The following is a 24,295-nucleotide window of genomic DNA, read 5'->3' as shown; positions in this document are numbered from 1 at the left end:
CAAAAAAGCCATTTTTAGAGGTGTTTTGACAGTTCAGAGCCACTGTACAAGCAAAAAGCTAAATACAGATAGTACATTTTACTTTTGAAAATGCAGCATAGATTCATCCTGTTTGGTGTTGTAGATTCTTTTGTACACATGTACAGTAGCTGCTGCTTGTCAATCAGATAACGCTTCTGTGCTGTCAATTGCAGGAAAAACTATCAGAGAAAAGTAAAAAAAAAAAAAAAAAAAACTCTATGAGTTTCACTCAACTGCAGGTGCAGATTTGTCCTCAGAGGCAGATTTTGAAACCCCACCTGAGCGTTAAGAACAGATGACTTTTTAACAAACACAGAGCAAAATATAAAGACAGATTGTGGCGGTGAGTTGAGAACCCCTATGCTGGATTTAGTGACTGGCGCACCTCTCTCCCGTGCTGCTGTGAAGGCTGTCAGATCAGATGTGTGTGTGTGTGTCGTGATAACCCTCACGTGCGCTCGTTATTATCAATATGAATATTCCGATCAAACTGAATACAATCCTAAATCAACAACACATGGCAAGCAACACGTTGATAATAACAAATAATCATATTAGATTAAAAACAGCCCAACAAGTTGTTTAGCACATGTGCATCTCTGCTATTTTGTTTTCACATGTAATATTTTTCCTGAGGTGATTTAAACCAAAATACACAATGACACTCAATCAAATATATCTACAATGATAAGGAAAATGGTTACCTACTGAGTTATTGTCGCACAGCAGTACCACATGAAGAAAGGGCGGACTTTGAAGGAACAAACAATGTGAGGAAAGCTCCATTATAGTGCACAGGACAAGTCTGAACAAGTTTCACCCACGCATGAGCGAGGCAGGAAGTTCTGTACAATTATGTAATTTATCGGCTCAAAGATATCAGACTAATTTTGTTTTGAATCGGATCGATTTTTTTGTTGTTATTTTTTAAAGATTTTTTTGGCCTTTTTGCCTTTATTAGATAGGACAGTATTGAGACAGAGAGTGAAGTGGGGGAGAGAGAGAGGGTAGGGTAGGAAAATGTCCTCGAGCCGGGATTCGAACTCACGACGCCCTGACGTGCTACTGCACCATATGTCGGCGCGCTAACCACTGGCCGCCGTATGTATCGTGCATAACTAGCTAAAACTTCATTTGCTTTTTTACTTTTGTTAACAGATGACATCCAAATGAATAAAATGCATTTTAGCCTTATTATGGGCCCTAATACACACACGGCACAAAAAGGCACAACTAGACATGTTTGGTGCATTTTGTTGCTATTTTTAGACCAGCACAACCCTAATTTTCATGTTTTGCGCCACATTGTTTAAATAGCAAATCCATTTGCACCACTTGACTCATGGATGTGCTAGTCTATAAAGGAGGTGTTTTAAGGTGCATTGCTGGTGCATTGGTATTTTGAGGAACTGAAATAGACTGCTCTAAAGTGCAGTGCAGAGTGCGTCAGTTATGCTCCTATGCAGTTCCAAATGCTCACACATGCTTAATACACACAGGGTGTACAGCAATACACAAATATCTTTATATATGAAAACAAATAAAGGATTAAAATGTTACAAAAATTATTATTTTCTACATAAATATAAAAACCACTACGTCCATACCTTCTTCATCTTCAGTTCAATATACTGAACTTTTTTCAGTTTATTAATGAGAATTTGCATTTGTATAATGTTGTTAACTATTAGCAGTATTATTTATTATATGCATATTTATATTTGTTGCAATAGAAACAAGTTTATATTTGTCCATCTGTCGGGTTTTGAAGACGTATGCATCACCATTTGGGGCGTAAGAATAGGATGTGTGTTTGGTAGGGATGTAACGGTATCAGAATTTCACGGTACGGTAATACCTCGGTATGAATGTCACGGTACGGTATTTATTGAACCATTTACAGGAAAAACAAAACTAATGAAAATACTCCAAAAAAGTGCCAAAAGTGTCAATGACATACAAATTAGCCATCTATCTGTAAGCTTTGAAACAGGAACTTCAATTTTAATAACAAAAAATTATTAAACCATGTAAAAAAAATAAAGTTTCAATTAAGTATTGTTGAAAACTCATCACATTCAACATTTAATCACTCACTCACTTACTTAGATAGAGATGGGTTTAAAGGAAAATTATCATATAACTATAATCTGGTAAAAGCTGGTATCTCTGGGTATTTACAATGTCCCCTGCAACAGAAAAAAACCCTCTCATTTGGGACTGAGGATTCTGGGACAGAGATATGGCTTGGCCCATGTTGACAGCAGTGGGTAATGTTGTGCATTGTCTTTCCTCCACTTGAGAAGACAAACCATGAGTGAGATAGAGATCTCTTTGCGGTACAAGTCAATGTCTGCATCAATCTGAACAGTGTGCTGTGTTTCTGCAGTCCCCATGACTGCTATTAGTCGTATTCCCCAACTTGCAGGCATGTGCACACATAGGGCTCAACCTGTGCAGTGCACATGCCCTTTTTAGTCTTGGATAGAAAATGCCCTTCCAAAACGATCAAAAGTGCCCCCGCGACGCGACACAACCTCCGTCCAGCCCTTCAGTAGACAACACCGCTCTTGAGTATGCGCGCTCAACCCCCCCTCAGCGCTTTACAATACGCGCGCGACAACACAGCTGATCAGAACGCGCGCGACAACACTGCTATTCAGTACGCGGCGACAACACCCGCTTTAGGTTCGATCATTTCCATCTTTTTTTCATCTCCGCTACTAGCAGCACACTCCATTTCCGCATTACTGGATCTGTAGCGACAACAGACCGCAAAGGATTATGGCCACGCCTGGGCTGATGGGAAATGTAGTTTAAGCTACCTCCCGTTCGCTTCATTCGCCTGAGCAAATTTTCTCAGAAGACCTATAGTTTTACCGAGTCATGCGAGTTCGGTAATATCGAAAAAAATTTATATTGCGGTATGACGGTATTTACAATACCGTTACATCCCTAGTGTTTGGATATAACTCAATTTTTTGACCATACTTTGATGTTATTGTTCATTTATTCGTTTGCTAGAAATTAGAACTGAATTCAAAAATTGTTTTGTAACAATTTTTTTTTTTACTTAACAAACAAGATTAATTGTGTAGGCTTATGGATGTCCTGTGTTTCCTTATTCACGAAAGTAAAGGAGTAAAGTAGAGTAAAGTTTTTTTTACAGTTTTTTCGTTAGTGGAGCGTTCAGTTTTTCCACTCAGTTTTTTCACTTACAAAGTCCGCCATGTAAATAGTAAATGCTGCATAGCACTATGCACCTGACTCTTAAAGGGAATGAGAGATGAGACTCATTGATTTAATGCAAGTTATGCTCAAAACACACCCAGAACTTAAGAGAATAAGCACAACCCTGTTAGACCATGCGCCAGGGCTCAGAGCATATTTTTCTATCCTTAAAATAGCAAAAGTGGATTCAGACACATGCATATTGTTTTTGTGCTTTAGATTTAGTTCGTTAAAATAGAGCCCTATATATTTACTGCTGAATATATTGTGTCCATAAAAATACATTGTTATAGCGGTGAAATGCATTGCAAAAATTGTATACTGTCTGACAGTTTTTTACAAGCGTCTGATTTATTGTCTTTGTCTGACAGAAAGGCATGTCAGAAGAGAACTGGAGAGACCATGTGCAGGTACAATAATACTCCTCTGATTCACCACTGAAGCAATATTATGGGGATTTAAATGAGTGTGTGTGCGTGCGTGCGTGTGTGTGTTTGATTGTAGGCCATGATTGAAGGTGATTTGGAGCTGCAGGTTCAGCTGGTTCAGCTGCTGGTCAAACACTGCAGTCTCAAGGCTGCTGCTCAGTGGTCTGCACATTACAAATTACCCAGAAACAGGCTTCCCATTGGAGTCTGGGACAAAATTCAGAGCCTATCTTCCCAGCAGTTGTACGTACTAAAAAACACACACACACACACACACACACACACACACACACATATTATACACACACACACACACACATTATACACACTAAATTATGTTTGTAAAGACACCGTATTATAACTACTTTAACACCCAAATAATACCACACACAGTAATGGCTTTAAATGTACTTTTTATTCATACATCTTTATTTTCTTTTCTGCTTTCAAACATTCATGTAGAGATTGTGTGGATCATTTACAGTAAATTCAACTAATCTGAACTACTGAAAACACTTACACATGCAAGTGTATTTGTGTGTATGTATTTATATATTAACACTGATTGTGTTAAACAATCACAGTTTAATTAAATATATATATATTTTTACATACATATTAAAAATAAATATAAATAATTTAATCATAATAGTAAAAATGATATACACTCACTGGCCACATTATTAGGTACACCTGTCCAACTGCCTATATGTGCAAATTTCTATTCAGTCTATCACAATGCAGCAACTTAATGCATTTAGGCATGTAGACATGATCAAGACAATCTGCTTCAGTTCAAACAGAGCATCAGAATAGGGAAGAAAGTTGATTTAAACGACTTTGAACATGGCATGGTTGTTGATGCCGAAAGAGCATATTTCAGAAACTGCTGATCTACTGGAATTTTCACGCACAACTATCTCTAGGGTTTGCAGAGAATAGTCCGAAAAAGAGAAGATATCCAGGGAGCGGCAGTTCTGTATGCCCAATTGCCTTGTTGATGCCAAAGGTCAGAGGAGAATGGCCAGACTGGTCCAAGCTGATAGAAAGGCATCAGTAACTAACTCAAATAACCACTCACAACCGAAGTATGCAGAAGAGCATTTCTGAACGCACAACATGTCGAACCTTGAGGCAGATGGGATACAGCAGCAGAAGACCACACCGGGTGCCACTCCTGTCACCTGACAACAGGAACTGAGGCTAAAATTTGCACAGGCTCACCAAAATTGGACTTTAGAAGATTGGAAAGATGTTGCATGGTTTGATGAGTCTCGTTTTCTGCTGCGACATTCGGATGGTATGGTCAGAATTTGGCATCAACACCATGAAAGCATGGATTCATCCTGCCTTCCATCAATAGTTCAGGCTGGTGGTGGTGGTATGATAATTTGGGGGATATTTTTTGGCACACTTTTGGCCCATTAGTACCAATTGAGCATTGTATCAATGCCACAGCCTACCTGAGTATTGTTGCTGACCATGTCCATCTCCTTATGACCACAGTGTACCCATCTTCTGATGGCTACTTCCAGCAGGATAACGCTTCACATCATAAAGCGGGAATCATCTCAGACTGGTTTCTTGAACATGACAATCAGTTCACTGTACTCAAATGGCCTCCACAGTCCCCAGATCTCAATCCAATAGAGCACCTTTGGGATGTGATGGAACTGGAGATTCGCATCATGGATGTGCTACTGACAAATCTGTTGCAACTGCATGATGCTATCATGTCAATATGGACTAAAATCTCAGAGGAATATTTCTATTACCTTGTTGAATCTATGCCACGAAGGCAACCCGGTACTAGTGAGGTGTACCTTATAAAGTGTCCGGTGAGTGTATATTAGTATTATTATTATTATTATATATTATATTAGTCTTTGAAGATTGACAATCCTACTAAACCATGCATAGTTTTTATGCATTGTAAAAAAATGTTTCAGCAAACTGTCGAGTAACACGGTTTCTAATACTCAGCGACTCTGACAATTTTAATTTTTATTTGGTGTGTGACAAGTGTTCATTTTTGTGCCCTAAACATAACTGTTTTCTTACCTTTTAGTATTTGTGAAAGTAGTTTGCCTTCCAAGAACAGCCAAATCTGTACACACACACACACATACACCCTGACAAGTGTATTTCTATCATAGAGAGTTGGGTTCTGTTAGCGGTCCACCAGAGTCCTGGGAGCCTCTACAGTCTGATCAGGAGAAATACTACCAGCTGCCTCTGCCCAGAGAGAACGTCCACTTTGTAGAGACACTAGAGGAGGTTGACAAGTGCAGAGAAGCTGTTTTAAAGGTAACACTACTACTACTGTACCTTTAATATTATTTATTTAATAAGCTATGTTATGATCAGTGTTGGGTAAAGTTACTTTTAATGTAAAAAATCGTATTTCTATTTTAATCTTTAAAGAATGTATGCAAAAACAACAGAACACGTACTTTCATATTAGTTTTAGCTTAAAAAGTTATTTAAAAAAACTGACTCAAGATTATAATATATTACATTTAAACATAAATTTTCCCATTACTGGTAATGATTTTTGTTTTTCTGTAGTTGAAATTGTGACGTGACATGCTACAAAGCAGTGATCATGGGGGTATAAGCAAAACCCATTGGGCAGTTGATGTTGAGAAGCTGAAAATAACTGGTTAAAATACCAATCAGATTGATGTCAAAATCTAAATCATTACAACACACATCTTTGGACAATACAAATCTACCCAAGTCACCCAAGACCGCTATATTGCACATTGATACACAGTTGTTGTTTTTTTTTTTTTACAAAAAGTCAATTGAACATTTTCGATACTCTCCGATGTTGTTTTTAATCCCTATGTCTTCGATATGTAAATGCAGTGCAACCATGTGATAAAAAAACGAGATTGAATGCGGCTTTATGTTAGCAGATACAGATGCATTCTGGTTTCCACTATATGTCTCAATATGTCATTATTTCTCAGTCGGGCTGTGTGGTTGGAATGGACATGGAGTGGAGGGCCGGTTTTGGCACAGTGTCGTCTCAGCGCGTGGCTCTGATCCAGCTGGCTGTACAGGATCAGGTGTTTCTGCTGGACCTTTGTGCTCACGCCATCAGCCACCACAGCACCACTGTGGACTTCATTAGGGCTCTGTTGTCCGACAAGAAAATTCTCAAGCTGGGTAGGAGAAATAATCTTAATTGAAGGCATAAAGTGTTTTGTGTGTGTGTGAATGCTAAGTTACGCGTAAAATGTATGATTGGCATCATTGGTCAGGGGGGTCTTATTTCACTGCATGTAAAAGTGTATGTGACAAAAAAAGGCTTTTCATCTTCATCATCATCATTGCTACAATGTTTTGGTTGCATCATGTGACATCTTGTCCTGTTATTGATTTGTTTTGTTATTTTTGGGGTTGCATTATTAGAGTTCCCTCAAAAATGAAAAGTGCTGTTAAAAGGTTGTTCAGAACTAAAGCTAAGTTCACACTGCGAGGCTCAAATCTGATTTTTTTTTCCAGATCAGATTTTTTTTGCATGGCTGTTCACACTGCTCTTATCAATGTGGCCAATATTAGATTTGCTGTGTAAACAGAGCATGGTCCTCAACTGACTCTTCTATGCACACAATGTGTATACTGCATGAGTAAGCACGTTGTCGGATCATGCCTATATGATTATTTCCCCTTTCACAGACAACCGAGGTGTATTTCATGAACTGTAAAGGGTTGTTCTGCTACTACTAATGTGTATTTCAGATTTTGAGACCTAAAATAAGTCTCTTGTGATTGAAAACACTGATAATTTATGATTTATGACAACCAAGGTGTGAGTCTTTCTGACCACCGGTGTAGTAAACTCATCAAGGGTTTATGAGCAGCCGCAGACTGAACTGTGTAGGAGGAGTTGGTTGATCTCCATTTGCAGAGTTTTTAAATTTTACTTCCTTATAAAAAACAGACACGTGCAGGGGTGTTGGGTGCTTAAGCACCTGCCCTTTTTTCTCTCAGAGAGAAAGTTCCCCCTCCTTTGCACACGGATCCCCACTCGCAACTCCCACAACGCTCTTTGGCTTTGCAATCAACCCGTGCCTCAATCGTTAACCAGATTAGTTAACAAGCACCAGTTTTGCCTTTAAAATCTTTTTCAACATGAACAACCAACTTTCTGTAATACTGTAATCGCCTTGTGTGCCATTTTACTATGATGCTGAGGAGTGAAGGATGTTTGCAGCACAAAATGATGATGCATGTTGCTCAAAGATTATGTAAAAGTCACATGAAATCCGATATAACAGTTCACACCTAAATGTTTAGAGATGGTGTGACCAAAGTCCCTGTAAGCATTCTATTGTCTTTGGTATGACACAATGTGTACCTATGTGTGCCGTTGATGTACCCCTTGATGCTTCTCACGTCTTTGTTGCAGCACCAGTGGCACTGAAATTATGCACCAAAATTCATATGCTGATTCGGTCCTGTGCACACCGGTTACATAGGTACTGGTGCCATAATGGCACTGGGTTTTGATACCAAACCCTGGTGCTATTGGTCTTTGCTCGACTTTCTGTCTTTGGAGGATAAGCGAGCTCTCAGATTTCATCAAATATATCTTCATTTGTGTTCTGAAGATGAACGAAGGTCTCTGGGGTTTGAAACAACTTGAAGAGTAACTAACAGCAGAATTTCATTTTTGGGTGAACTAACCCTTTAATATAAGGGGTGTTGGCAGCATATGAAATTAGGCTGTTATGTGTACCTTTTTGACAGGGAACATATTCGTTTTTTTATCAAAGCTACCAAGTGTGAATACAGTCTGACAGAAATACAAGGTATACTTTGGGTTTCATGAGGCTTCCGTCGGTAAACTGCCAGAAAAGATATTCAAATAGAAATTTCCACTTTGGGTAGCATTGCTAGATTGTGTATGTGTGTATTTAGGCTATGGGATGTCTGGAGACTTGCGGAGTCTGGTCAGCACGTGGCCTGATCTCAGGGAGGAGCCCATGAAAATGGAAGGAGTTTTGGACTTGCTCCTCATTCATCAGGAGGTGCTGCTGCTAATATCTATTTAAATTCTGATTAAGCAGAAATATTTAGAGATCATTACCTGATGTTGGAACTTGTGTAGATTCTGTCTACTTTTGACCTTTGTCTCTCCAGCTTCAGCGGTGCTGGTTGGGCAACAAAGGGTGCAGGTCTGTGGAAGTGAGTGAGGGACCTGCTGAGAAGGGCCTAAGTCTGCTAGTACAGCAGGTGTTGGGAAAACCACTCAACAAATCCGAGCAACTGTCCAACTGGGAGCGCCGGCCGCTGCGGACCAGCCAACTCCGCTATGCTGGTAACCCACAATTTATGTTCTAGATGGTGGCAAGATATGTTTGATCTTTCTCTCATTGTCTTTCTTTTGTGTATCTTAGCTGCAGATGCATACTGTTTGCTAGACATCTACCTCATCCTCTCTCGAGATCCCAAAGCTTTTGGATTGCCAGAGGATCTTCGCTCTATTCCCACAGCCCAGAAGCCCAAGAGCCAAGAGGAGAAAAAGCCCAAAGACAAGAAGCAGTTTAAAAGAAGAGAGGTCAGTTTATGGGTCTGTGAGCCTCTGACTGTGCTGTTTATGAGCCTGTAGACCAGAAAATTACTCTGTTGTCATAGTTACTGTCATAAATTTCAATATAAAACTAGCTGATGAGAGCATGTGGAGTTTGTGTAATGCAGAAAATAGAGGGAGTATCATATATAAAATGTATGCAATATTTTTTTCTATTCATTTTATAATTTGACATTTAAAGCTGTTACATATTTTACGTATTCATTCGTTAATTTTTCTTCGGCTTAGTCCCTGATTCATCAGGGTTCGCCACAGCGGAATAAACGTAATAAAAAATTATATTTTATGCAGCGAATGCCCTTCCTTAGTATTGGGAAAATACTTTATGTATAATTTATCACAGGGCTATTTATGCGTTCAGATACATACATAATGATTTTAATAATAAAATCTTTTGTTTACATTGCACTGAAAGGCACGCACAACTCTCACCGCTACAGTGTGAATTGTTTTCTACTGGATGCGCCTGCTAAATGTCAAAATAATGTCAACTTCACCTTGAAGATGGAGTATGTTTTATCTTTAGGGTCGGCAGAAGGTGAATGAGCCGCACTCTGTGGATAATGACTTTAAGGTGAATTCAGATTATCAAGGGCCCACCATCAAGCCGCCAGAGCTGCGAGTTGTATGTGACAACATGCTGCAGGGTCTGGGTCGTTTTTTGCGTTGTCTTGGAGTGGATGTCAAAATGCTGGAAAACACAGATGACCATAAAGTAGCAGCAGAGGTTAGTCAACTCTTTTTAATATTTAATATGACTGTATTAAGTAAATTTAAATAAAAAAAAAAAGTGAGACAAAAATGTAAGTGAACCTTCAGGGCATGTGGTGTCCTGCAGGGCTCGGTTCTGTTTAGCACTTACATGCTCTTATTAAGCCAAATAATGTCAAATAAGAGATATGTCTTTTAAGGCTAGGCAGTAACGATTCACCTTGAGCCGGTGAATTCAGACAAAACACAAATTGTTTGCAAATACGACAAAAAGACATTTACTTGCACAGAACAACAAATATGATGCACATAAACCATTAGCACAGTGAAAAACTAATGTCAAAGACATCAACGCACAAAAAAAATAAAAAATTAATAAGCCAAATCACGCAGAGCAGATTATTTGCAGCTCCGCTTGCTCCAACAAGTGCTCCAGGGGGTCATATGGTGCATCAGTGTTTTCATAGCGAAAGTGTGAAGATGTTTTTCAGGTGTTTTGTTACAGAAGCGGGTATTATATTATTTTTACCCTCTCCTTTTCAAAATAGTTAATGCATATTTTAATCATTTGCTTATTATTATTGAATATTTAAAAATGTTCTAGATTATCACTTTTTAAGTGTGTCACGCTGATACTTACACTAATTAATTATACAAGTAATTTTAATTATTCACCTTCATAATCATGTTCAACTCCTGTCTCTATCCTACTATATAATTAGTAATTTTATAATCAGTATTTTATGCCAGTGGCCAGTCCCCTGAAGCAGACCACCTCTGTACACACTGCTCTCTGGTTTAGGAAAGGCTTTCCTTTCTTCAACAGCCATCTCAGTTCTCAGTTACAGATATTTTTTCAGCAGGGGACATTGTAAATGTTCAAATACCTTAGCTTACATAAGAACACATAGATATGCTGATATTTCTTTAAAAAAATTTGTAAAATCCCAGCACAGTCACAGTTTTATTTTGTTTATATTAGTGAGTCTTCTTTAGTTTGTATTATTATTTTTTTTCTTTTGTAGTTTGTTTTTAAAATAGAAATTTAGTTATGGCAGAAAAAAAGGTCTCTTTACCTTAATTTTTTTTTAATTGTGTAAAAACATTATGACTAAATCATATCGTGAGATTACATTGTATTGAATCGTGAGTCGGGTGAATTGTTACATCCCTACTTGGCACCCTAATCTACAGTGGTTGTTGTGGAAAGTTGCGCTGGATCTTGACAAACATCTTCTAAGTTTCAAAAAAGAGGCTGAGGTCTTTAAAGTTGTCAAGTTGAAGCAGTTTATTGTTACAGCAGAGTTGGTCGATCGATCTCTCTCCTACAAATGTTTCAAAACCCACAGTTTATATACAGGCTTTTCCTATAGTCATCATGAAACAGTGGTGTAGCATGAGCATCACGTTATTTCCAGGCTCCAATAGGATTCTAGCCTTTATATTGATGGCTGTATGTTTTTCTGTTTTTGCACATCCTAAAGGTCATATTTCAACACTTTTTAAATGATTCTCCCTATGCATGCTATTGCCGTGCAGGTTGAGCAAAGTTGTTTTTAAGTTGTTTTTGTCATGGTCAATACATCAATACGTGTTGCATATGCTGTCTGAATGGTCTTACTTCATCGCTGTTTACTTCTGTGTGTTTTGCTCTGCATCACTTGAATGTATTTCTATATGTTTTAACAGTGAATTTTAATAGTGGCAGATTATACAGTGATTATGTAGTGATTACATAATAAAAGTTCCTCTATAATTCTCCTAAATGGTCAGCATATATGAGTACGCTTCTTACAAATCTCTTATCTAAATAAACATTTTCTGTAAGATGCTTTACAATATAATATTTTATAGTAATATAACATATTTTTAACATATTTTTCAGTACTGAAGTCAAATCTGGAGCTAATCTAACAAAGTAACTTACAATAAGGGTTCCAAAATTAGTAGCCCAGATTTATATGTAAGATAAAAATTTTCAAAAATAACAAAAATCTGCAAAAAATATATACAATTTTATTTACCATGTTGGTCCCACTTTATAGTCACTTATACCTGTGAACTTACATGGTAACTAGATGTGTAAGTAGTATGTAACTACAGTGTATGTACACACTGGAACATAGTATTTACGTGTATAATACTGGTGTAACTACACACATGTAACAGCCCACTGAATAGTATGTGTAAGTTCAAATGTGTAACAGGACATTGGTAAAAACACTAAGAAAGTACACATCTGTTACAAGAATTATGTAAGTGCATTGCGTAACAACAATATGTACGTGCAGGTTTTCCCACTCCCACACCTGTTTGCATACCATGTTCTTGTGAGCAATGTACTGTATGGCTGAATTAATGCTGCATTAGAAGGTTTCACCTTGTGATACCAGTGTACATACATGGTAACTCCACAGGAATTCTCCACTCAATATAAAGTGTAAAAAAGTCACAAATTACTGTGTAATATATAAAACATAATCCTCTGTGCAACTGGTTAACAACAGTGTACTTGCATGGAAACTGTTCAGGAACTGTAAATACTGTGTGTAAATAAAGTGTAACTTTTTTTATTTTTTTTAAAGTGTCCTTCCAAAATGGTCACAAACTACTGTATATTATAAATCCTAACCCAACACATTATTAACAGTGTACTGACATAGTTACTTCTCAGCAGTGGAGAAAAGAGTACTGAAAAAGCATACTTAAGTAAAAGTACCATTACTTGCCTAAAAATGTAGGGTGAGTAGAGTTAAAGTACCTGTTGTAAATATTACTCAAAGTAGGAGTAAAAAGTAGCCCTTTTAAAAGTACTCCTGATTAGCGAGTAGTGAGTATTACGCTGTTAAAAGTTGATGCATTTACATGTAATTTGTGGATGTGTGTAAACGTAACATTCTGTAGTGCATTTAGCTATTGCCCAACAGGCACACAATGTCATAAGATGTTAATATTAGGTTAGATTTAGTTTGTGATGTCAGGTGACCAACATTCAATGTCTAGCCAGCGTCTAAGGACAACATTATTTTGATGTCCAATAATGACATCAAATGACATTGATATTTGGTTGATTTTAGGTTGTTAGAAAGTGACCAAAATCCAATGTTGAGCCAACATCTTAAACCAACATCTTATTGACTTCAAATAATTACATTTAATCATCAGTTATGGCAACCAAAATTCAACGTCAGATAGATGTCATAGTGGTAACGTTGAGACATTGACATCGGGCTGACGTTGAGTTCTGATGTAAACCCGATTTTCATTTCCTCTGGAGTTACCATGTAAGTACACTGTTATCACAAGATGAAACCCAATGCTGCATTTGTTCTGCTATACAATGTTTACAAGAACATGGTATGCAAACAGGTGTGGGAAAACACCTGCAAGTACATATTGTTGTTACGCAATGCACTTACATAGTTCTTGTTACAGATGTGTACTTAGTGTTGTTACCAATGTCCTGTTACACATACATTTGAACTTACACATACTTTTCAGTGGGTTGTTACATGTATGTAGTTACACCAGTATTACCCAGGTAAATACTATGTACCAGTTAGTACATACACTGTAGTTACATACTACTTACACATCTAGTTACCATGTAAGTTCACAGATATAAGTGAGTCAATATAAAAAGAGACCTGTATGGTCATGTGCAAGAAATAATGTTCCATGATTACCAGATTCAAAACTATGTAGTGCTAAAAACCGAGGTACTACCTAGCCAAAGACAAGGAAAAAAGACAGAGCTAATGTTATACAAGGCCTGGGTAATCATCAACAAGCAAAACTACTGCATTCTGACAGCGAACTATACCTGAACTTATGACAGGGTATGTGAACTTACATAGAGGTAAAGTTGCTTTTAAATTTGGACATTTAGACTTTCTCCTTAATAATATAATTCCATAAAAAATATTATTTGCAAACTCTAAATAGCAAAATCATATTAGCAGCCAATGACTATCAAAGTGCAACATTGTTCACAGTCAAATAAACAGTGTTAATGTTGTTTTCAAGTCACACTTGCAGGTTATTTCAGACCGAGTATTCAAAGTGCCATGTTAAACAATATAGGGAGTGTGTCACAAGTTGTTACTGAATGAATGTGTGAATATAAAACCAACTTTACATTACTAACTTACACTTTCACGTTTCATTCTTAGCAGTGTCCGCAGTTAAATTTACCATATTAAACTGTTTTTGCTAAAATCATTGCTGCAATCAAAAATGAGTAATGTGTATGATTCAGCATAGCATGAACTGAAATAACATGAGAACTTCAGAGTCCAGCATTTCTAATTAGGTGGGCACTTCACTCAGCCCCCTTTTTAGTCAAAGACGTCTGCAGACGGCATTAAAAGCAGAGTGGTGTACGGTAAATGTAAAGTTTTCCATTTTTGGACTTTAAATTTGGCATCCTACTGCACAGCATGACATGTTTACTATTGCCACCAGTTTTTTTTGCAATCGGAAACCCATGTGTCACGTAGGTTGTTAATTCGTCTATACAATTTATTAAAGACAAAACAAGTTGTTATATACATTGTTATACATGGAAAAAGGTGAATTCCCAAGTTGTAAAGTATAGTACTTTTGTATAGTAATTGTTTTAGCAATCAAGTAAATCTCATGCTAAAGCTAAATAGCTAAATCCCCTTTTCATTATTATTATTATTATTTTTATTATTATTATTTAGAATTTCCTAATATATTCTTAAAAAGTCTTTGCATTCATGTTATGTTGTATTTCTTTTTTCCCAGCTGGCTCGTGCTGAAGGTCGTGTCATCCTTACTGCAGGCCAGCCCTACCAATCAGTAAGTGTGTTTGAAACGTTGAGACTCCTGCTACCTCTGTGAGCTTTCTTGCAGACTACTGCCTACATAGGTTGTGTGCCTATTATGCTTTAAAATATGAAATTGTGTATGTTGTGTATGTGTAAATTGTATATTAAATTGTGTTTCTGTGTGTAAAGTTACGCTCACAGGTTGGAGAGGGCCGCTGCCTGACTCTGGACTGTTCAGAAAAGGCACGAGACCAGGCTGTGCGTGTTCTCCAACATTTTCACGTTCACCTTACTCCAGCAGACATATTCAGCCGTTGCCAGGTCAGTTGTTAAAGTCTGTCTCAAAAACCTCTACCTTTTTAAAAGGAATGGTAACCTTGTATCTATTATTAGAAGGGGAAAACATTCTTTAATACTCTTAATCAAGTCATATCCAATAAAAAAATTGTGCTGACATTACATGGAAACACCTTTTAGATAAGTTGAATAGACTTTGACATAAGGTTTGTTATTAAAGATCTTACAGAATTTATGACGCAGAATGCTGGTTGGTTATTTCCTGTATGGCTGTCGTTCCTTTGTGACTTTGTATAGTGAGATATCTGAATATATCGACAGAAGTTTCTCCATCTGTGTTGAATGTGCAGACATAAGAGCTGTGAGAGCGGAAGGAAGCCTGAGGAGATAGAAGGCTTATGTGGTGACACTTCTCCTGTGAATCACTGGCTTTAGATGCCATTGACGTTTTCTCTAGAATAGGCGCAGACAGAATTTTTCTTAGGCATTTCCTCACACACATGATGATCAGAATTAAGACAATGGATATGGATAAGGAAATGAACAATTACCGGAGGGATAAGAAGAAACAGGAGACAAACAGAATGGTTAAGACCAAAAGGTGTATATGGTTATCATTAGAAATGGTTGCTAGTGTCGTTGATGGGTGACTGATTGGTCATTTTTGATGGTTGCTGGATAAATTCTTGCTAGATCAAGTGGAAAAGGCTTTTATGCTGATGATGAATTTCTTGAAAACATTGCTTCACATCAGTGTCTAGAAATCCCATGACTTGCAGTGTCCCTCAGGGCTCTATCCTTGGGCCATCTGTCCTTGCGGTTAAACCTGTTTTTCTTCCTGAAAAAAAAGCAGAATTATGTTAATCAGAGCGTTCAATAGTTATAGTATAATTTTATCTAGGCCTTTCTTAATGGTTGCCTGCTAATTACTTTGTATTAAGATATAAGTCATGCTTAATGCACATGATTAATAATATGATGAAATGTAATAATTTACTTCGTTAGAAGTATGAGCAGTAGTGATGTAAAGTGAGATTTTTGTAATTATCAAAACGTAATATTGATAAAATGATCAATTGGAAGGGCTAATGAGGAAGGAGCTTATGTTAAGAGAGGGAGAACACTGCAAGAGAGGACAGGCAGAAAGATGTAGAGAGATAATATTGAGAAAAACAAAGGGAGGGACAGACTAGGGTGTGTGACAAAGAGAGAGATGGAGGTAGATATGAGCCTGACTCATTCCTGCTGTAATAGCTGATCTCCACTAGAGCTGCACCTCCGGCTCCACTGCAGGCCTACAGTTGTGGTTGCTCTTCAAGGTTGCCTTGATTTGATCAACTTTATACCAGTTTAAAACAAAAAAATAATAATAATTTTTGTAGCAAACTAGTAAATTTGACTATTGTAGTCTTCATTGTCACATGATCCATCATAAATCATTCTAATATTATGATCTGGCACTTAAGAGTTTCTTTTTGTCAATATTGAAAACACCTTTCTGCTGTTTCATGTTTTTGTGGAAACGTTATACAAGATTCTTTGAATGTTCAAAAGATATACAGTAGGAGTTTCAAAATGCATTATTTATAATTTTATACATATATTTGGTTCTACTTTATATTAAGTGGCCTTAACTAATATGTACATACATTAGAATGAATAATTTGTTACTATGTACTGTTTTTACATGTAAATACATCTGTAATTAATTCTGTTATTACATCTATAATTACACTGTTGACAATCCATTACACCTTAACCCACACTTAAACCTTCCCACACCACCAAACCTGTCCCTAATCTTACACATATCCAACCTCAATACGCTAAAAAAAAAAAAAAGTACATTGTATTTAAATTTCAATGTAACTACATAGTTGTTACCGGCAAGTACAATTAACATAAAGTGGGACCATAAATTTACTAACTTTTGATACATTTATTGAGCATTTTATGAATATAGTAAAAAAAAAGCCAATTGAATATCTTTGCAGTTTTTTAATTTTGTATAATATTTTTCTTTATTTCAGCCAAAATAAAATAAATATCATTCTTGAAAATAAAAGCATAACAATAAAAAAAAGAAAAAAAAAATATATATATATATAAAGTTAAAGTCTGAATTACTAGCCCCCCTTTGATTTTTTTTTCTTTTTTAAAAATTGTTCTACAGAGCAAGGAAATTTTCACAGTATATCTGATTAATATTTTTTCTTCTAGAGAAAGTCTTATTTGTTTTAATTCGGCTAGAATAAAAGAAGTTCTTAATTAAAATAAAACATTTTAAGGTCAAAATTATTAGCCTCTTTAAGCTATTTTTTTCCAATAGTCTACAGAACAAACCATCGTTATACGATAACTTACCTTATTACTCTAACCTGCCTAGTTAACCTAATTAACCTAGTTAAGCCTTTAAATGTCTCTTTAAGCTGTATTGAAGCTTAAAATTATTTACTGTCATCATGGCAAAGATAAAATAAACCAGTTATTAGAAATGAATAAATGTGTGTGTGTGTGTGTGTGTGTGTGTGTGTGTGTGTGTGTGTGTGTGTGTGTGTGTGTGTGTGTGTGTGTGTGTGTGTGTGTGTGTGTGTGTGTGTGTGTGTGTGTGTGTGTGTGTGTGTGTGTGTGTGTGTGTGTGTGTGTGTGTGTGTGCAAAGCATTCTAAAAATTCTTTGCTTTGTTAAACATCACTTGGGAAATACTTGAATAACTGTATGTAGTAATTAATGTATTTTATGCTTCAGTTAAGGAAAAATCTTCAAAAGTAGTTTAAAAAAGCAAAATGGTTGACAAATGTAACAATTTCTGAAGAATATCATGCAAAAGCAAATGTGTAAATGACAGTTGAGTGAAGGATTTAATTTATTCATTCATTTATTCAATAAGGATTGAAAGCTATTTCTAATAAATAAATTTAGCTGTCAATTTTACATAAAGTTATCTAATAGTTAAAATATAGCACAAACAGACTACTAGTACAATTTCTACTAATATGGTGCTTGCCACTTGTGTATTTTTTTTCTACCTCAACTTTGTTTATCCCAATGCACATTTACTGTAAAGGAAAAAAATCAGCATAAAGAAATAGTCATATGGGTTTGGACCAGCATCAGGATGAGTAAATGATGACAGAAGTTTAATTCTCATTGAACTATTTCTCTAATAATACTTAGTATGGCCTGCTATTGTTTATGTCTGAAAGATTAACTTGTTGATGCGACAACCTGAAACGTTTGTGACTGCGCAATTCTGCATGCATCATTTGACACACACCTCATAACAGTCACAAAAGTTTCTACCACACCAAGTTCACACCTAAAACAGCTAAAGTCCAGACGCAGGTCCTCCTGAGATCCACATGGGTGGTGGTTTGCCCAAATGTGTCAACTTTTTGTGGCCACCTACTTTTCCAGAGTGGGTGGCCAGATCTGTCACATTCTTGCATTTGGTTTCGTCCTGAACAAAATGTACTTAAAAGAAAACACAACTGTGGCATTTTGTTATGAATTAGAGATGCACTGCTCGACCGGCAAGAAATTGGATTCGGATTAAATGTTAAATTCATCTGTGAAAACCACTATGTAAAGCTAGAGGAAAATGGCTATGTGTGCATCTGTTGATTTTATCTTATGTGTGAATTATTCGGTTGTTGAAACAGAAACAGGATTTGGCGCCAGTGACAGACAGAGCAGGTCACTGTTTCTGATGCGTGAAATACTGGCAGAAAATCCTAAATACTGAATTGAGGTTTCAGTAGGGTCCGAACTCAAAAGTCAAACATTTCCAGATCTAATTATTAGACCTTGTGTTGGGACTTTAGTATTGAGAATTTTGTATCTATTGAGTATTGTGTTCTACACTAGGCATGGGCCGGTATAAGATTCTAATGGTATGATATCCTTGTATAAAAACATCATGGTTTCACGGTATTGCGATTTACTGTTCTAAAATATGTTCTCGTTAAGTGTCTGGCTAGAAAACAGCTACTTTTTCCCCATTAAACTCAATATATTTTAATTTAAGAAACATTTAAAATATTATGGAACGGTAAACATGTCAGGCTAAATCATTCAAATAAATGATTCACTTCTGTTTAGGCCTGTCATGATACCAAATTTTTTTTTGTACAATATATTGCACCACAATTTATTGAGATAAATGATAGTATTGTCCAATTAACCCTTACGTACTCTCGGCAGTGGTGGAAAGGGTACTGAAAAATCATACTTGAGTTAGAATACCATTACTTGTCTAAAAATGTAGTGTAAGTAGAATAAAAGTACCTGTTGTAAATATTACTCAAAGTATGAGTTTAAAGTAGCCCTTTCAAAAGTAGTGAGTAGAGAGTATTATGTTATAAAACGCTGATGCACTTACATGTAATTTATGGATGTGTGTACACGTAACATTGTACATTTAATATAACATGTAGTGCATTTAGTTATCGTCCAGCAGGCACATAACGTCATTACACATTAATATTAGGTTAGATTTAGGTTGTGACTTCAGGTGACCAAAATTCAGGGCTCTGTTTTTTTACGATCCATGCGCAAAGTGCAAAGCACAGGGTGCAAACCCATTAAGGGTATGTCAGAATCCATTTTTGCTATTTTAAGGACGAAAAAATCCACTTTGTGCCGTGGCGCATGGTCTAACAGGGTTGAGCTTATTCTTTCATTATAGGTGTGTTTTGAGAATAAACCAATCAAAGTCTCATCTCCCATTTTCTTTAAGAGTCAGTTGTGTCGTGCCATAGCACATTTGCTATTTACATGATGAACTTTGTAAGTGGAAAATCTGAACGCTTCACTAGCGAGAAACAGCATTTACAACGCGAGAATGAGAGATGAGCCTCCTCATTCTTTGCTTTCACTTTCACTATCGTGGATAGGGTAACTTGTACGCACAGTCATCCATAAGCATATAAATAATTAATTTTGTTTGTTAAACGCAAAGATTTGTTTCAAAACTATTTCTAAATTCAGTTCTAATCTCCAGCAAACAAACAAATAAATGAACAATAATAACAACTTGTGTCAAAAAAACTGAGTTATATCCAAATTCACATGCTGTCCCTTATATGATCTAAACCTGACAGGTGGGCAAATCTAAGCTTGTTTTTAATAAAACAAATAAAAATATGCATATAATAAATAATACTGCTAATAATAATAACAACATTATACAAAAGCAAATTGTTCTGAATAAACTGAAAAAGCCACCCGAGATGAAGAAGGCATGAAAGTATGGTTTTTATATTTATGTAGGCTAGAATTAATAATACTTTTTGCAATATTTTAATCCTTTAATTATTTTTCATATGTAAAGATGTTTGCGTATTGCTGTACACCCTGTGTGTATTAAGCAATGTTTAAGCGAGGTGCACAACTAACGCGCTCTGCGCTGGACTGTATATATATGATAGGGCCCTCAATGTCTAGTCAGCGTCTAAGGACAACGTTATTTTGATGTCCAATAATGACGTCAAATGATGTTGATATATGATTGATTTAAGGTTGTGTTAGAAAAAGTGACCAAAATCCATTGTCGAGCCAACATCTTAAACCAGTGTCATATTAAGGTCAAATACTGATGTTTATTCATGAGGTAAAGTCACACAAAGTCAAGCTGTAACATCATTAGATCTTGATATTTGGTTAATTTTAGGTTGGACATTGGACCCTGATGTCGGCCTGACGTTGGGTTCGAACATCAACTAGATTTTCATTTGCTAACTGAATGCAACGTCCCCATGACATTGGGGTACAATGTCAATCTGAAATCATGATCTTTCAATAGTCCTGTGATTGCTGTGTGTTTAAGGCCATTTCAGTCATCAAACAGTAAACATCCTTCATCTTCCCATCAGTGACATGCATCTAAACAGTCTCTGGGTCAATGCATGTAATGTATTTGGACATCTTCTTGGACACTTTTAATGCTTCCTAATAGTTGACAGCAATTATAAATTGCCCATGTCCTGAGGTAATTCATTAGGATGCGATTTATCTTCTATGTGTAGACAGGAATCACTGGACTGAATTTTCTAATCCCAATAAACAAGAAAAAGTAAATTGACTTTTTATAGTAAAGTGCAGAAAACTGCAGGTTAAAGGAATGTTGTGGAGTAACAGTGCCAATACTGCACTAAAAATGTCCTTAAGGGAAATTAAAAGTACAGATTTTTAAAACTATTTACTAAAGTACAATTCCTGAGTATTTGTTATTTGGTACTGTACACCACTGACTCTTTGGGTGATTTTGAGTCTCAATTTAGCCATAACTTTTTTGTGTTTTAGCTAGCAGAATGATTTTTGGTGACAAATCTTATTTTGACACATTTTTTGGGAAAATGCTTTAACTTAAAAAACAAAAAACAATACACTCTGGGCAAATTTACTACCCTTTTGTTACGTTTGGGATGAAAACATCCACTGAATATAACTGCTGTAAAATGTATCAGGTACCAGATAATCATATATATATTTAAAAAAATTTATGTATGTATATATGTATGTATGTATATATGTATGTATATATATATATATATATGTATGTATGTATGTATGTATGTATGTATGTATGTATGTGTATATATATATATATATATATATATATATATATATATATATATATATATATATATATATATATATATATATATATATATATATATATATATATATATATATATATATATATATATACATATACATATATTTGCCTGTCTGTTTTTTTAAGTCTGTTAATCAACTAATCAACCTCAGTTCTGATAAAGACTACTAAATTGCTAAATTCAAATTGTGTCACTGGTTTGGTGAAAAAACACACAAAACGAGGTATTTTCAATATAAAGAGTCATTGTGGACTTTATTTATTTTTTGCTTTTAAAAAGTCTTGGAGGTGTATGCATTTTTAAAAATAAGAAACTGCTCCATATGAACTGCAACGGTTACTGTCAAAGTCCCTGTCAAAAGTCTGACAAAGTCCCATACATTAGTAGTCTCTGTTGCTCTTTCTTTAAAAGCAAGTGGCTGACGAATCCCACTTTGCAGCGTAGGTTATTGTATCTAAAATCAGAAAAATGACAGGAAGAAATACAGCACTAAGTTGGCTATACTGTAGTATTGTTGTGAAATTGAGCTGAATCTCCATCTGTCATTGATCGTCATCTTCGCGTCATGATCAGTCCCGTGATCCCCCGCGCTCTGCTAGTGTCTAAAGGGAAAGGGCGTTCACATTATACCAGATTGGGAGCTACATATTTGGTGATGTACCGTATTGACATCGATGATACACAAAATCCGAATCCAACACAATTAATTTATTCAACTCTCAGTCAACTATTTCATTAAAGAATCAATAGCTTTAAACAAGGTGCACTTACAGATTTAAACATCACCTGGATGTTTTCATTCATTCAGTGCTGTTACACACTGCATGGAAGCTCATTTAAAAAAAAAAAATAACAATGGGGGCTCTTTAATAATTATGCTTTTACTTTTATATTGTGAAATAATAAATTCTTCTTTAATGTTGCTTTTTAATGTTTAATTTTACTAATGTTTAATATAATGCTGCTTTTATTCAGAATCAATGCTTCCACAGATACTGTTATTAGAAAAGTAATTTAAATACAACTTTAATGTCACAATTAGAAATTAATTACTTTTTTAATATAAGGTACCATAATGAAGATACATTTTTATCTTGTATAATTTTACACAATTTAAGTATTCAGAAACTACAAAATCTAATTTAATATCATAAAAAATCACCCCTGCCCCGGCCATAAAAAACCAAGAACAGGTCATTTCCAGTCTGAATATGATGTGATCAGTCTCACTGTATGATGGCAGGAAAAGTGGAAGCGGGGGTCAGATGAACCAAGATGTTTTTTTGGGTGACGCACCCCAGGGCTGGTATGTGGAAGCCCACCCATGCTAAGTTAACCCTTTTGTTATGTGATTGTAAAGTCCTTTGATTAACAGTGGCTGGGTGACTTGCCCCCCGGCTCTGTGAGACACATTCCTGAAGCCCCTTGTGTGGCCCATTGATACTCATTGCCAATCATTAACCTCTCCCTGCCCATAATCCCCTCTTTTCTCTCTCTGTGCTTTATCAGTGCCTCTTCCTGTGAATTCCTCTCTCTGTCTACACCAGGTTTAAGACCGGATCAGTGCTAAGCCGAGTTCACTAACTAGAGTACTAAATGGATTAGATGTCCGGCTAATGTAACATATTCACTGAAATTGCTTTTAATGCAGACGTATGGTAGCAGTCAGACGTTTAAGCGACACACCTACATTATGCATGATTTACCATGACTGTTTTCCAGACTTTATTCATGATAATTTTGAAAATGACACAGATTGAGATGTCGGTATTATGTCATGTCTCTGAATTCAACTTATCTTGTTATATTTTTTATTAAAACAATGATTTATCTTATCATACAGCAAAATTCAGCTTTGCATGACATTTATTAATTACATAGTGAGATGTATCAGAATTGAAAATGATTATTTTAAGTCAATAATATTTCACAATATAGATATTTTTATTTTAGTTCTTATCAGATAACCCGACTTAATGAGGCTTTCATGCACTGAGAAAATATGTGAAAGTAAATTTCATGTACGGAAATAAAGTTAACTTACATGTTGTGATGAAAGTTCATTGAACTTAATAGAAACAAGTCACGTAAACTCAAAATTTGATTGTATCATTCAATTCAATTCACCTTTATTTGTACGGTGCCTTTACAATGTACATTGTGTCAAAGCAGCTTCACATTGAAGATCATAGTAAATTGAAACAGTGTCAGTTCGGTTTTCAGTGTTTAAGTTTATTTAAGTTTAGCTCAGTTCAGTGCGGTTTAATAATCACTATTGAGAGTCCAAACACTGTTAGACTGAACCTAAACCTAAACTGCATAAGTTAATCTAACCATGCATATTTCTAGTTCCCAGAAATATACTTTGACAGATTGGAAAGTAAATGTAAAAAGCAAGTGTTATTGTGTATATATATTTTTAACTCTATTAACATTGGGTCACATGATTTGGACATTTTATTGTTGTGTTGTGTTGAGATTTACAGAGGTTTCTATAAAAATTAAATTTTAAAACTCTACTACTACTATGCTAACTCTAGGTTACTGGATTATATACTTATATGGTCTACATAAATGACACTCATTATAA

The 24,295-nt window shown here is 35.8% G+C and overlaps 1 protein-coding gene across 4 annotated transcripts in view; it reads left to right on the top strand.

Moving 5' to 3' along the window:
* exd3 (exonuclease 3'-5' domain containing 3) overlaps nucleotides 1-24,295 on the top strand; it is a 123,520-nt gene that overhangs the window by 45,098 nt on the left and 54,127 nt on the right. For all 4 annotated transcript variants that reach the window (XR_015500830.1, XR_015500828.1, XR_015500829.1 and 1 more), the window contains exons 9-18: nucleotides 3,624-3,662; nucleotides 3,757-3,923; nucleotides 5,837-5,987; nucleotides 6,656-6,854; nucleotides 8,613-8,722; nucleotides 8,835-9,012; nucleotides 9,092-9,252; nucleotides 9,812-10,012; nucleotides 14,767-14,820; nucleotides 14,979-15,110. Coding sequence is in view for 1 of the 4 variants with exons in the window: in XM_087270219.1 (XP_087126345.1) it covers nucleotides 3,624-3,662; nucleotides 3,757-3,923; nucleotides 5,837-5,987; nucleotides 6,656-6,854; nucleotides 8,613-8,722; nucleotides 8,835-9,012; nucleotides 9,092-9,252; nucleotides 9,812-10,012; nucleotides 14,767-14,820; nucleotides 14,979-15,110 (1,392 nt within the window). In the remaining 3 variants the exon portion in view is untranslated. The remainder of the gene's footprint in view (nucleotides 1-3,623; nucleotides 3,663-3,756; nucleotides 3,924-5,836; nucleotides 5,988-6,655; nucleotides 6,855-8,612; nucleotides 8,723-8,834; nucleotides 9,013-9,091; nucleotides 9,253-9,811; nucleotides 10,013-14,766; nucleotides 14,821-14,978; nucleotides 15,111-24,295) is intronic.

This window comes from Danio rerio, chromosome 10 (assembly GCF_052040795.2).
Source record: "Danio rerio strain M-AB ecotype USA chromosome 10, GRCz13ab, whole genome shotgun sequence".
NCBI classification, from domain to species: Eukaryota; Metazoa; Chordata; class Actinopteri; order Cypriniformes; family Danionidae; genus Danio; species Danio rerio.
Note: the sequence above shows the minus strand (reverse complement) of the source record. Positions and strands in the feature narration are given on the sequence as shown.